Source organism: Pipistrellus hanaki (assembly GCF_964339955.1).
Source record: "Pipistrellus hanaki genome assembly, chromosome: 2".
Taxonomy (NCBI): Eukaryota; Metazoa; Chordata; class Mammalia; order Chiroptera; family Vespertilionidae; genus Pipistrellus; species Pipistrellus hanaki.
The window spans coordinates 30,165,441-30,180,043 of NC_140504.1; the positions used below are offsets into that span (position 1 = coordinate 30,165,441).

A 14,603-nucleotide genomic window follows, 5' to 3' on the forward strand; every position below is an offset into this window, starting at 1 on the left:
TATTGCATAATAAACTTCTTAGATATTCTAAGGTGTCCTGACAAAATTAGAAAATATTGTAAATCCCCATGACTTGTTTGAGATATTTGGAAGTGCTCAATTTTTTCTTTTTCTTTTTTTAATTTTTATTGATTCCATCCATCTTGGCTGCCTCCTGCACACCCCATACTGGGGACTGAGGCTGCAACCCAGGCATGTGCCCTTGATTGGAACTGAACCCGGACACTTCAGTCCACCAGCTTACGCTCTATCCATTGAGCCAAACCAGCTAGGGCCAAAAGTGTTCCATTTAAAAGTGTTATGGAATAGTAAGAAGCTAGGACGAGGGGAATAAGTAGGAAAACCAAGACAGATAGTTAAATAGCAGGGGAATAAGTAGGAAAACCAAGACAGATAGTTAAATAGCAGTTTGCAGCCACCTAGTAAATCCTATCTTTCTTCAACCAAGGACACTTAAGAGTAAACAGTTTGACGGACATATGTAATACTTTCAGCAATAAAGATTTCTTTAATAGAATAAATGGTCTGCATTTCTCCCCAAACAGAGGATAAATAGCTTAAATCACCCTATTCAGGGAGACAGATAACAGAAATCCAATTAAGTGGTGTTTGCCAACCACATCCAAGGACAGACAAATTAAGAGACTAAATCTTATTTTGGTACATCAGCCTGAAGCTGATGAATATTCTATTGATCTGCCCCTAAAAGCTCCCTTACATGCCCCGCATTTAAAACCCCTGAAAATAGGGTCCCAGGGCACTCTCCCTTCAGGGAGCACGCAGGAACCTCTCCCCCTATATCGCACATATCCCCTAACCTCTAAGGCAGAGGTCTGCAACCTTTAAGACATAAAGAGCCACTTGGACCCGTTTCCGAAGGAAAAAAAAAAAAAAACCTGGGAGCCGCAAAACCATTGCGACATTTAAAACAAATATAACACTGCATATATTGTTTCTTACCTTAATGCTATATACCAGATCCTGCAGTTAGCTGTCAATCTGAAGAAAAAAAGGACTTTTTCACTTAACAATGTAAAATATATTTTTTGCAAATTAATAGCTAATTAAAATATTTAATTTACCTGGTTAATGGGATTTTTGCTCCTGAACCTCAGTGCACAGTGTCAGCACATCAGGGCTGTAAGACGTTACCTTCATTTTCACACAGGCTTGCAAGTTGTCTGAGCCGAGGTAAAGCTTCAAAAGAGCCGCATGAGGCTCTGGAGCCATAGGTTGCCGACACCTGCTCTAAGGGATCCCATGAGATATGCCCCCAGGGGAGCAAAGGCCCCCTCTCCTCTGACTTCCCAGGGACCTATGGCAGTCCAGCCTAGGCTCCTCTGCAGCTTCTATGCCCTTCCTAGTTTCCCTCACCTGAGTCTATTTTTGCTGCGGTCAATACATTCTTGTTTGCTTTTTTTTTTCTTCTACACTTTGTCTCTAGATTGAAATCTTTTCCTCCAGAAGATAAGAGTCCAGGGTTCCTCCTCTCATTGGTAACAAAAGTAAGTCTTCTTCCTCTGAATGGGATTCCCCTTTCTTTTGTGTAAGTCAGTGATTAGGTAGGAACCATGCAAAACCCACCTGGGGAAGGCGTACTTTTCTTAAGATAAAGTATTAGATAGGGCCGTGGTCGGCAAACTGCGGCTCTTTGGCCCCTTGAGTGTGGCTCTTCCACAAAATACCACGGCCTGGGCAAGTCTATTTTGAACAAGGGGCGTTAGAAGAAGTTTAAGTTTAAAAAATTTGGCTCTCAAAAGAAATTTCAATCGTACTGTTGATATTTGGCTCTGTTGACTAATGAGTCTGCTGACCACTGAGATAGGGTATTGTATTCAGAGAATGAAGAAAATAACATGCGAAAACAATCTCTCGTTTCATTAAAAAAAAAAAAAAAAAAAATATATATATATATATATATATATATATATATATATATATATATATATTGATTTTTTACAGAGAGGAAGAGAGAGGGATAGAGAGAAACATCGATGAGAGAGAATCATTGATCAGCTGCCAACGTACATGCCCTTGACCAGAATCGAACCTGGGATCCTTGAGTCTGCAGGCCGACGCTCTATTCACTGAGCCAAACCGGTTTTGTCAATCTCTGGTTTCATAATAACAATAGTTATTACTGTTAAAACGACAAAATTTTTTGCTAGACTTTAAAAGAAAGTAACAAGAGATCTCACGGTGGGAGTGGGGACAAGGCATCAGGAAGGAATTTACTTTGGTTCCAAGGAGATTCCAGAATCTCCAGACATATTCTTACATTTGTTCAAATGGAAGATTATATTAAGAAAATAAAAGCCCAGGACACATTAGGGAACTTATTCTAATCACCCACGAAATTCCCTAGACCGGAGTCCAGTGCTTTACATCAGGGTTTAAAGAAAGAGGGCTGCTGATTTAAAAAATGCACCTGCAGGTATCCTGTCCTGGTCCCTGCTGCACGCACTTTCAGCCCAACAGCCAGAGCAGAAAGCCTTCGGGCAGAAAACTTCCAGACTATCACCATCAGTCCGGGTAGAGGGGTGGGGGTGGGGGTGGGGTTGGGGGGGAGGGGGCGCACCTATGGAAGCACTGATTTCCTTTAGACTCCGCAGTGGTCGGCAAACTCATTAGTCATCAGAGCCAAATATCAACAGTACAATGACTGAAATTTCTTTTGAGAGCCACATTTTTTTAAACTTAAACATCTAACGCCCAGGCCGTGGTATTTTGTGGATGAGCCACACTCAAGGGGCCAAAGAGCCGCATGTGGCTCTTGAGCCGCAGTTTGCTGACCACTGCTTTAGAGGATTTGGTGGCTCTAGGAGGAAAAAAAAAGCTGTAGGAGAGGCAGAAACGCTCTAACTTTCCCCAGGAAACCGGCTGTTTACAGAGTAAACAAAGCTGTTGCCACAGACACACCTGCTACTCCCCAAGGCGCCCAGGACGCACCACCGCCACCTGCTGGCCACATCCGGGCACTTCTCTCCAAAACCTCTGACGTCCCCCGGCGGCGTCGGAGACGTTGGGTTCATTTGAAACACAGGCTCCACCAATCAGGGGCGGAGGGCCGCGGCCAACCCCCGCCCCTCCGGAGGCGCCAGCCTATGGGGAAGGGGCTGACACCACGCGCCAATCGGCATGGCTTTTAGGGAGAGAGCGGCTCGCTTTTTGAATCGGCAGTGGCTGCCTCCTGCGAGGAGGAATGGCGGTAACGGTGGACGGAGCCGGCGTGTGAAGCAGCGGCGCCGGCAGGAGGGCGCTTTGTGAGAGCGGTGAGGCCTCCGGTGTGAGCGGGGAGTGGGCGTGCGCTCGCGGCCCGGAGCCGTGGGCAGAGGTCCGGCGGCCCCGCCCCGGGACCGCCAGTTCCGGGCGCCGCTGCCGGGTCCCGGGTCCGGGTCGGGGACCTGCACCGCCGCTCTCCCGGCGCCGGGCGGGCGGGCGGGCGCGGGGGTGGGAGCCGAGGCCCGCCGGGTGGCTGTGTCTTCGCCGCCGCTCCCCAGGCCGGCTGTTTCTCCCCGGAGAGCCCGTGGGGGGAGGGAGGGAGGCAGGGAGGGAGGGAGCGGGGTGGGAAGGGGCCGTGGCCGGGCTCCCCGGCCTCCGCGGCGGCGGCGGGCCCGGCCCTCCCCCCTCGGTGCTCTCATCTCGGACGCAGTGGTTTCGCTCCAGGATTCCTCCAAAAAAAAAAAGATGATTGCCTCAAAACAAAAAAAGAAACCGAAAGTGAATATTCTGGTTCCATGACAATTTAAAAAAAAATACATATACTATATTTTTATTGTTTTCAGAGAGGAAGGGAGAAAGAGAAACATCACTGATGAGAATCATTGATCGGCTGCTTCTTGCAGCGCCCCCTACTGGTATATAGTGCATGGCCGGCCCATCGGTGGGCAGTTTAGTTTCTGCAGAAAACGCCAGCCCCCCATCCCGCCCCATCCGCCTCCCCTCTACCGCGCCCCCATCCCCAACCCCAACCCCAACCTGGTCCTCTTCGGGGCAGATGTGTGTGGCTCAGTGGTTAAGAGCGCAGTCTCGGGTGAGCCCGGCTTTGAACCCCAGGTTTACCACTAACGTTGTGACCTGGGGGGGGGGTGGGGAAGTTACTTAACCTTTCTGTTATGGGTTTCTTTTTTTGTTGTTCTAGGCTTCTTTATCAGCTGGAAACAATAACCGTACCCGCCTCTTGGGATTGTTGTCCATACTAAATAAACACAAGCAAAAAGGCGTTAGAGCACTGCCTGCCACACATTTAAGGGTTAAATAAACCTTGTTCATCATGATGTGTTCTGTAATGGTCTCAGTATTATTAAAGTTGCCAGTTACACCAATGACATACCCCGGTATTGCATTTAGCTCCCCCACCCGGAAAGATGATTGCCTCAATACGAAAAAGAAACCGAAAGTGAATATTTTGGTTAAACGACAATTTAAAAAAAAATAACATTTTTTTTAAAAAAATTATTTTTAGAGCAATTTTATTTATTTATTATTTTTAATATATTTTATTGATTTTTTTTTTTTTTTTTTTTTTTTTTTTTTTTTTTTTTTTACAGAAGGGAAGAGAGGGATAGAGAGTTAGAAACATCGATGAGAGAATCATCAATCAGCTGCCTCTTGCACACCCCCTACTGGGGATGTGCCTGCAACCAAGGTACATGCCCTTGACTTGAATCGAACCTGGGACCTTTCAGTCCGCAGGCTGACGCTCTATCCACTGAGCCAAGCTGGTTTTGGCAAAATACATATTTTTATTGTTTTCTGAGAAGAAGGGAGAGAAAAACATCACTGATGAGAATCGGCTGCTTCTTGCAGCGCCCCCTGCTGGTATAGTGCATGTGCTGGAATCAAACCTTGACCCCCCTGGTACTTTTGATTATTTGTAACATAGTCTACTGAGTCAGGTACTGGTGTATTTATGTTATAGAAGAGGAGAACAGAGGTTCAGATTCGTTGAGTGAACTTTCTTTGGTTCAATATATTATTAAGAAAAATGGGTGCTGATGCTTTTTATCCTTTTATTTTTTATTATTTTTTTTGAAAATATTTTTTATTGATTTTTTACAGAGAGGAAGAGAGAGGGATAGAGAGCTAGAAACATCGATGAGAGAGAAATATCCATCAGCTGCCTCTTGCACACCTCCTACTGGGGATGCACCAGCAGCCAGGCAACCAAGATACATGCCCGTGACTGGAATCAAACTCAGGACCTTTTAGTCCGCAGGCCGACGCTCTATCCACTGAGCCAAACCAGTTAGGGCTATTTTTATTTACTTAAAAACTTTTTTTTTTTCCTTTTGCTGATGCTTTTTATAAACACTAGTATAAAAGCAGAGTTTGCCCAAAGATCCTGTTTGTTTCATGTATCCTTATTCGAATTTATTCTTTTTTAGTGAACTTAGAAGAGTACAAGCAATGGCTGACAATAGTGTACTAACGTGTGCTGGGAGGACAAGCTTGGCAGACTCTTCCATTTTTGATTCTAAAGTCACTGAAACTTCTAAGGACAACTTACTTAATGGACCAACTTTGTATGTTGAAGGTAAATGTGCTTTAAAACTGCAAATCACTATTTTAATACTAACCTTATTGACTAGAGACTTGTTATCATTTAACTGTAACACTGCTAAGTTAGAGTACATGTATTCAGTAAACATTTGTTGACAATCTTTACACTACATAGATTTAAAAAAAATTACCTTTATTGTTGAAAGTATTATAGATCTCTCCTGTCCCCTAACCCTCAGTAACCCCCCCCCCCCCTTACACTTTTTATTGTATGGATTAATGCTTCCCAACCTTGAAGGGGAAGTCATATTGGATACGGCTTTTTCTGTATGTGAGGGCCATCCAGCTGCAACAGTGTTAGCTAGATTGTATTCAGTTATGTCTGGTTAGGTGAAAAGACTTCTTCCCTTACCTCACTATGTAAATGAGTCTTTCCTAAATTTGAGTGCACTGTTGATGAAGATGATTGTACAAGATACGGAATGCTTTCTTTGGTTAGGAGGAGTGTAGATGTTTGTATATATGTTCTCTTCCTTAAAATGGAATGTGGTCAAAATATTTTTTAATAAGCTGGGAATAAGTAATTTCAATTTTAGAGAATATTATGATCAGAAAGATGGGAAATATAGTAGATATAACAAAAAATGGGAATAGGAACTACGGATTTTGATGTTAATTCCTGATAAATATATTTAAACATTTTAATTTTAATAGAAGAAATGCCTCAGGTTGAAACAAGAGTGGTATTGGTTCAAGAAGCTGGAAAACAAGAAGAACTTATAAAAGCCTTAAAGGTATGGAGTTTTAAGTTTTTAACTTTTTAAAAAGGCTGTTTTTCTTCCATTAGGATATAAGTAATTTTTAGTTTTAATCTCATACTTAAGTCTCTTTTCCACAGACTATTAAAATAATGGATGTACCAGTTATAAAGATAAAAGAAAGTTGCCCTGGAAAATCGGATGAAAAATTAATAAAAAGTGTTGTTAATATGGTAGGTTCAGCATTTCATTGCATGTGGCATGCTGCACTTCCCTTGATTGTATTCTTATATTTCACGTATGGTGACGACCTAAATTAGGTGCAGGGTATATTGTGCACTCTGAAACTAGATAAATAGAAACCATTTTAAATTTATTTCTAAAATTTTGGTGTTTCTGAAACCCCAAACTATTGCATCTATTGCAAATAATGGAATCCTTATAATTTGTCATTGTAAATTTAAATGGCATATCATGAATTTCCAAAGATCTGGATACTTTTCTCTAAATTCTTTTATCTTTTTTCTCATTAGCTTGATATTTATTCTAAATTCTTGCTTTATTTCCAAATTATAAATAATAATTATTGACAGTCATTAGGGACTTCGCCTCAGCGTATGAAATATATTTAATTCTCTGTACCATCTGTAATAGTTTGTGAGGGCTGCCATACAAAATACCACACACTGGGTGGCTTAAACAACAGAAACATATTTTCTCATAGTTCCTAGGTCTAGGAACCCAAGAGCAAGGTATTAGTGGATTTGGCTTCTATTGAGGCCTTCCTCCTTGCCTTGGAGGCAGCCGCCACTTTCTTGCTGTCTTCACATAACCTTTCTTCTGTGTATGCACATCCCTGCTGTCTCTGTTGTGTGCCCCACCAGATTTTCTCCTCTTATAAGGACACAAGACAGATTGGATTAGGGCTCACCCATTTACCTCATTTTTCCTTAATTATCTCTCTCTCTTTTTTTTTTTTAATATATATTTTATTAGTTTTTCACAGAGAGGAAGAGAGAGGGATAGAGAGTTAGAAACATTGATGAGAGAGAATCATCAATCAGCTGCCTCTTGCACACCCCCCACCGGGGATGTGCCTGCGACTAAGGTACATGCCCTTGACCGGAATCAAACCTGGGACCTTTCAGTCCCCAGGCCGATGCTCTATCCATAGAGCCAAACCGGTTTTGGCTACCTTAATTATCTCTTAAAAGACCCTTTCATCAAATATACATTCACATTTTAGGGTATAAGGAGGTTAGTTTCAACATGAATCTTGGGGATACATGATTCAACCCATTATACCAAACTGCAAAAGAAAGCTCACATCATTTAACCATTCAGAATTTTCCTTTAAATGGTTCTCTCTTTTTTTGTTTTGTTACATGGGAGTCATATAGGTACTTAAATATCTTCATTCTTTTTTATAGATGTACATAAAGTGGTAAACAGTAACTTGCTTCTTTATACCTCCTTGCCATGCTGTAACTGCCTACATAGTTCACATCTTTCTCTTATTTTCCTCATATATACTGAAATGCTTACGTTAATCTATACCCTTTTGGAAGATCTCAAGTTTTCTATTTTTTCTAAAGACTTATTTGTACAAGAAGGAACCATATGTATGACATCATTTTCTTGGTTAGAAGAAAAAACAGTAGTGGATATCTTAATGCATCCTACTGTCAAAATGTGTGTTTAATTTCATTTTTATTTTATATGCATATAAGATGATTTATAATAACTATTAAGTTAAGTCAAAACTTAGGTCTTTATAAGAGAAATCTTCAAAATTTAAGATCTTAATGTAGATGTATATATATATATATATATATATATATATACACATACACAAATGCAAGTCAGCAACTAAAGAAATGACTGTTCACTCTTGAATATAATGTTCATTATGGTATGATTTAAAACAAGTTTTCAACAAATATAAAATTAAAGTTTTGGTATTGAATTTGTACCATTAGAGAGTTATATGAATTAATTTTATAATACGTTTTATTTCTATAACTACATGAAAAAAAATCAAGGAAATTAAAGTGCCCTTTGTAAAGATGGAATCAGTAGAAGAATATGAAAGTTTGGATTCTCCAGAATTTGAAAATGTATTTATAGTCATGGACTTCCAGGATCCTGTCTTTACTGAGTTATACAAGACTGATTGTAGAGTTATTGGACCACCAGTAGTATTAAACTGTGCACAAAAAGGAGAGGTAAGAATATACATTTATTATGACTTTTCCAGGTTAAATTTTTATTAATGAATGTTGCGAAAATGGTGAAGTAGGAAATTCGGTTAATTGTTGAAAGTATGAAATATTTAGAATAGGAATAGTAGTAGCTAGTATATAGTCCTTTTGTTTGTTTGTTTTTTTTCTATTGTAATTTTCAGTAGTGAAAATTTAAGACTTTTGCAAGTTAGGCAATAAAAACCCTATATATATATATATATATATATATATATATATATATATATATATGATATATGTATAAGAGTTGTAGCAGAGTTAGTCCCTATTTTGTTTTATTGCTATGTTTTGCCATTCTAAAACTTGTCTTATTAGCTTAAAATTGCTTAAGTCATTGCGTTTTTGTTATAGATACTAGTATGAAGCATATGGCAATCTTTAATTCTCTGTTTTGGTTGAGAAATGTTGCTTGCAGAAGCGTAATAAAAATTTTAGAGCCCAAAATTAAATATACACACATTAACTGTTAAATATCTGTATATTCTTATTCTGACGTATATATATGTGTGTGTGTGTGTGTGTCTGTGTGTCTGTGTGTGTGTATATATATATATATATACACACACATATATATATATGTTTAAATTGGTTAAAATATTTACTGATTACCTCCATGTTTGTAGCTCAAAAATTGGAAGCATATTTGGCTCAATTATATGTTATATACCTAGTATTTATAAATATTTGACTTGTTTTAACTTTAATTGGAAGCATTTACAGTATTGTATGGGGTCAGAAATTTTGTTTATTGATAACATTTTATATGTGACAAAGTACATTTAACTAAAGGTTTGAATATATTTGTGTTTAATTTGCAAATCATAAAGTGTGCTTAGATTATGTGTATCAATTATGATTTGGAAATTGAGGAAATTTTATTTTGAAACTAGCAATTTTTTTGCTATTTTTATTACATATTGAAAAATGCAGCTAAATCTTTGGATTGGGATAGTTGATTGATAAGAGGGCAGATATGTTTAACTTGAGAAAGATATATTCCATTTCTACTATAAAGAAAGCTCACAGATTTAAAATTATTCTTCAGCCTTTGCCATTTTCATGTCGTCCACTCTATTGTACAAGCATGATGAATCTAGTACTATGCTTTACTGGATTCAGGAAGAAAGAAGAACTAGTAAGTATTTCAAAATGTTCTAAATTGGTACTTTTTGATAATGTATTCTGGTTTTATTTTCAAAGTTTTGGAGGAGAAATTACTATGTCTATACCAGTTTCAAATTTTATGAAGAAATATTCTGAAGAGCCTTGTAAAAAAAATCCCAAATATTTTGTCTAGGATGGCTAGCGTATGAATTAACAGAAAAATTAGTAACTGTCTAATCAGTTTAAACTGTCTTTTCAGTATCCTATTGGCCACATTATTTGAAATTTTTGTGCACATAGTGCAATTTTTTTTGTTGTTGATGTTACACAAATTCAGCCTTAAAGTATTCTTACTGCCCTGAAGAATACACAGAAACTTTTTCTTTTTTTTTTAAATTTGTTTTGTTAATACTCACCTGAGGCTACTTTTCCATTGATTTCTAGAGAAAGTGGAAGGGAGGGAGAGAGACAAGGAGAGAGAAACATTGATTGGTTGCCTCCCACCCATGCCTCCCAACCATATGTATTGGGGATCAGGGATCAAGCCCTTGACCAGAATCAAACCTGGGATCTTCTATCCACTGAGCCAAACTGGATAGGGCTTTTTTTTTTTTTTTTCTTTCAAAAAAAGGAAATAATTGATTTCAGAGAGGAAGGGAGAGGGAGAGAAAGATAGAAATATCAATGATGAGAGAGAATCATTGATTGGCTGCTTTCTGCATGCTCTCTACTGGGGATTGAGCCTGCAACCCAGGCACGTGCCCTGACCTCTTGGTTCATAGGTCAACACTTAACTACTGAAGCACAATAGCCAAGATCATAGAAGCTTCTTTGATTTGTAAGTTTCTATGCTGGAGGTAACGGAGGATTACTCTAATTTTGTGGGAAGAATCTTGGTATGATATAACCTCGTGTTATAAAAAATGCAATATTTTTAGCTGTGAAAGCTTAATTAACTAAGTTTTGTGTGATCATCTTTATTAGCTTATTTTATATAATAAAAGCCTAAGAAGCTAAGTGTCTGGTCCTCTGGTTGGCTGTTCAAATAATCAAAGCATAATATGCTAATGATATGCTAAGGCTGCTCACCCTCTCACTATGACTGGCGTGACTACCAGGGGGCAAATAGTCGACTTGTCGACCAGCCACTATGATGTGCACTAACCACCAGGGTCAGAAGCTCCAACTGGTAGGTTAGCTTGCTGCTGAGGTTTGGCTGATTGGGACTAAATGAGATGGGCTGGACACACCCTGGAGCCCTCAAACTGGCCTTCGCCCTCGTAATCCAGAATCCCTTAGGGGATGTCCGAGAGCCGGTTTCGGCCCGATCCTGCAGGCCAGACTGAGGGACCCCACTGGTGCACCAATTCATGCATTGGGCCTCTAGTCATTATATAGTTTTGTGCCAGTAAAACATCAATCTTTTAATTTTTTTGTTGTAAAGTTTATACCTTTATAAATATTCCTATATGTACATTATGAAATAAAGTATTCAGTTATTGCTCAATAAGTTGTAAACATAGTTTAAAATTTTATTTAAATTAATTATAAAGCTAATGTTGCTTAATTTTTCTTTTGAGGTCAGATTGGTAACATTGGTCCATCACATGGGTGGAGTTATTCGAAAAGACTTTAATTCCAAAGTAACACATTTGGTGGCAAATTGTACACAAGGAGAAAAATTCAGGGTATGTAAACTTGGGTATTTTTGTGTATTTCAGGATTGCATGATTCAGGATTAGATTTGATAACAACAGTGCCATCTATGTTCTATAATTTATTGAAGTTTAGAAATTTAATTTTTGCTTTATGTACTTGTAGTAACATTTTTTCTTTTTTCAAACCCTGTGTTTTGTTGTTAATCCTCACCGAGGATATTTTTTTCCTTTCTTTTTTTAAGCATTTTATTTTTTTATATATTTATTTTTAATTCTCAGTAGAGGATAATTTTCCATTGATTTTTAGAGAGAGTAGAGGGGATAGGAAAAGACATATCATTTGTTTGCTGCGTGAGCCCCAACAGGGCCAGGAATCGAACCTGCAACCCAGGTATGTGTCCTTGACCTGGAATAGAACCCCTGACCCTTTGGTTCTGGAGTTGATGCTCAGCACTGAACTGGCTAGAACACAAAATTTTAAATCATAGAAGTATACTCTCAGGTTTTAAGGTGGCAATGGAACTCAAAGATGAGTGGGATTTTGGAGGTTTGTTGATGGGTAATATTTTAGGCAGATGAATCCTATTTGCAAAGGTTACTATGAGCATTAGTAAATGAGGGAAGTTGGGAAGTGAGGAGAGAGATATATACATATTTCACTCTTACCGAAGTGATCTTTATAAGAACAGAGCAGAGCTATCCTATATAATAAAAGGATAATATGCATATTGACCCTAATGGCTGAATGACCAGAATGACCGCTTGACCAGTCACTATGAGGCACATTGATCCACCTTTTGGTCCCTTTCCCCGGCTGGCAGGCTCCGATTGCCTAATGGAACTGGGGGTGGGTGGCAGGGGACACAGGTGATGCCAGGCCAAGACACCTGTCCTTCCAGTCGCCCACATACACAGGGCCACCTGCTGTGGTGGGGGTGAGGCTGGCGAGCAAGTGGGAATGTCCGACCTCTCATCCTTTTCTGCTGGCCATCGGTTCCGACTGCCCGATGGTGAATGGGGAACTGGGGTGGGTGGCAGTGGGGTCCAGGGCTGGGGCTGGCTGCGGGCGGCCAGGGAAGATGGCCCTGGTCACAGGCCACCCCTAAGGATCATACCCATGCAGAGTTTTGTGTGCCTGGCCTCGAGTGTTTTTATAAAATGCTCCTAAGATTTAATATTAAAACGAGAAAGTATCTTTATTAGGATTAAAATCTTTTTAAAAAAATACATTTTATTGATTTTTTACAGAGAGGAAGGGAGAGAGATAGAGAGCTAGAAATGTCGAGAGAGAAACATTGACCAGCTGCCTCTCGCACACCCCCTACCAATGTACATGCCCTTGACCGGAATCGAACCTGGGACCTTTCAGTCCGCAGACCAACGCTCTACCACTGAGCCAAACCAGTTTCGGCAGGATTAAAATCTTAGTTGAGATTATACTTTAATATCTATGTTAGTGAGATGTTATCTCTGTTCCAACCCTCCATCAGTGTATTTATTATTTATGTAGCAAGTGTTAATTTCAGTTAATTCCAGGGAATTCCTACTTTCTAATTCCTACTGAAGTTTTTAGTTAAACAGATGTTTTCTTCTGTAATGCTGTCTTGGGGGTCAGTTCTTGAAAGAAGTAAACATGAAAGGAGAAATGAACTATAATAAAGGTGAATTTCATCAACTTCAGAGACACATTTATTTAAAGTACTAGTAAAATAAGGAAATGGTTTGCACATCATGGGATTTGTTTTAACCTAAGTTGTATGATTGAGTTTTTTTTCTGTTAATTTTTCTTTATATTATGTTACAAAGTAGATGAACAATGATCTAAAACTGCAAAAAAGTATGCATGTAATTGCTTGGAACTTCCGTGAATGCAGTTATTTTAAGTAAAAATTGATAGTTTAATGTTATATTTTTAGATTGCTGTGAGCCTGGGTACTCCAATTATGAAGCCAGAATGGATTTATAGAGCTTGGGAAAGGCGGAATGAACAGTAAGTGTTTAAAAATTCAGTAGTTCATTATGTGAATTAAATGTTATAAAGGTAATCCCATGTGCTTCAACCCTAAATTCATAACTAATATAGAAGAAAACGAACTCAGTCTTGGGGTAGCTTGGGGAATAAAGGTTAGGGAGAGTGAAGTTATAAAAAAAAAAAAAAGTTATGGCTGGCTAGTGTGGCTCAATTGTTCAGAGTCAACCAATGAACAAGAGTGACATGGTATGATTCCTGGTCAGGGCACATGCCCAGGTTGTGGGCTTGATCCCCAGTAAAGGGGCATGCAGGAGGCAGCCAATCAATGACTTTCTGTTATCATTGATATTCTCTCTCTCCCTTTCTCTGAAATATTCTCTCTTTCCCTTTCTCCCTCTCTCTGAAATCAATATAAATATATTTTAAAAATTATGAAATATTGAAAATTGGAAGACATCTGAGAAATGATTTTGATTATCATAAATATTTTAAAATTATTAGGTAACTAGAGGCCCAGTGCACGAAATTCGTGCACAGGTGTGTGTGTGTCTTTCCCTGAGCCCAGCCTGCACCCTCTCCAATCTGGGACCCCTTGAGGGATGTCCAACTGCCCGTTTAGGCTCGTTCCCAGCAGGGATCAGGCATAAACGGGCAGTCGGACATCCCTCACACAATCCAGGACTACTGGCTCCCAACCGCTCACCTGCTGGCCTGCCTGATTGCCCCTAACTGCTTCTGCCTGCCAACCTGATCACCTCATAACTACTCCCCTGCCAGCCTGATCAATGCCTAACAGCTCCCCTGCTATTCTCCCCTGCCAGCCTGATTGCCCAACTGTCCTCCCCTGCAGTCCTGGTTGCCTCCAACTGCCCTTTCCTGCTGGCCTTGTCACCCCTAACTGCCCTCTTCTGCTGACCTGGTCATCCATAACTGTCCTCCCCTGCAGGCCTGGTCACCTCCAACTGCCCTTGCTTGGTGGCCCGGTCTCCCCTAACTGCCCTCCCTTGTCAGCCTGTTCACCCCTAACTGCCCTCTTTTGCTGGCCTGGTTGCCCCTAACTGCTCCCCCCCCCCCCGCTGACCCAGACACCCCTAACTGCCCTCCCCTATTGGCCTGGTCTCCCCCCAACTGTCCTCCCCTGCAGGCCTTATTCCTCCCACTTCCCTCCCCTGTAGGCCTGGTTCACCCCAACTTCCCTCCCCTGAGGGCCTCGTCGCCCCCAACTGTCTTCTCCTGCCAGCCCGGTCACCCCTAACTGCCCTCCCTTGCAGTCTCTCCCAAGTGCCCTTCGCTGCAGGCCATCTTGTGGCATATTGTGTCCACATGGGGTTGGCCATCTTGTGTGTTG

At 40.3% G+C, this 14,603-nt stretch overlaps 1 protein-coding gene across 8 annotated transcripts in view; it reads left to right on the top strand.

The window, feature by feature from the left end:
• Positions 1-3,150: 3,150 nt before the first annotated feature.
• The window catches only part of ECT2 (epithelial cell transforming 2), a 54,383-nt gene continuing 42,930 nt past the window's right edge, over positions 3,151-14,603 (top strand). For 2 of the 8 annotated variants that reach the window (XM_084873336.1, XM_084873332.1), the window contains exons 1-8: positions 3,151-3,272; positions 5,388-5,536; positions 6,217-6,296; positions 6,401-6,493; positions 8,303-8,485; positions 9,567-9,656; positions 11,206-11,313; positions 13,200-13,273. In XM_084873336.1, the coding sequence (XP_084729462.1) occupies positions 5,410-5,536; positions 6,217-6,296; positions 6,401-6,493; positions 8,303-8,485; positions 9,567-9,656; positions 11,206-11,313; positions 13,200-13,273 (755 nt within the window). In that variant the 5' untranslated portion in view covers positions 3,151-3,272; positions 5,388-5,409. The remainder of the gene's footprint in view (positions 3,273-5,387; positions 5,537-6,216; positions 6,297-6,400; positions 6,494-8,302; positions 8,486-9,566; positions 9,657-11,205; positions 11,314-13,199; positions 13,274-14,603) is intronic. The other 6 variants (XM_084873337.1, XM_084873333.1, XM_084873338.1 and 3 more) reach the window with 3 other exon arrangements.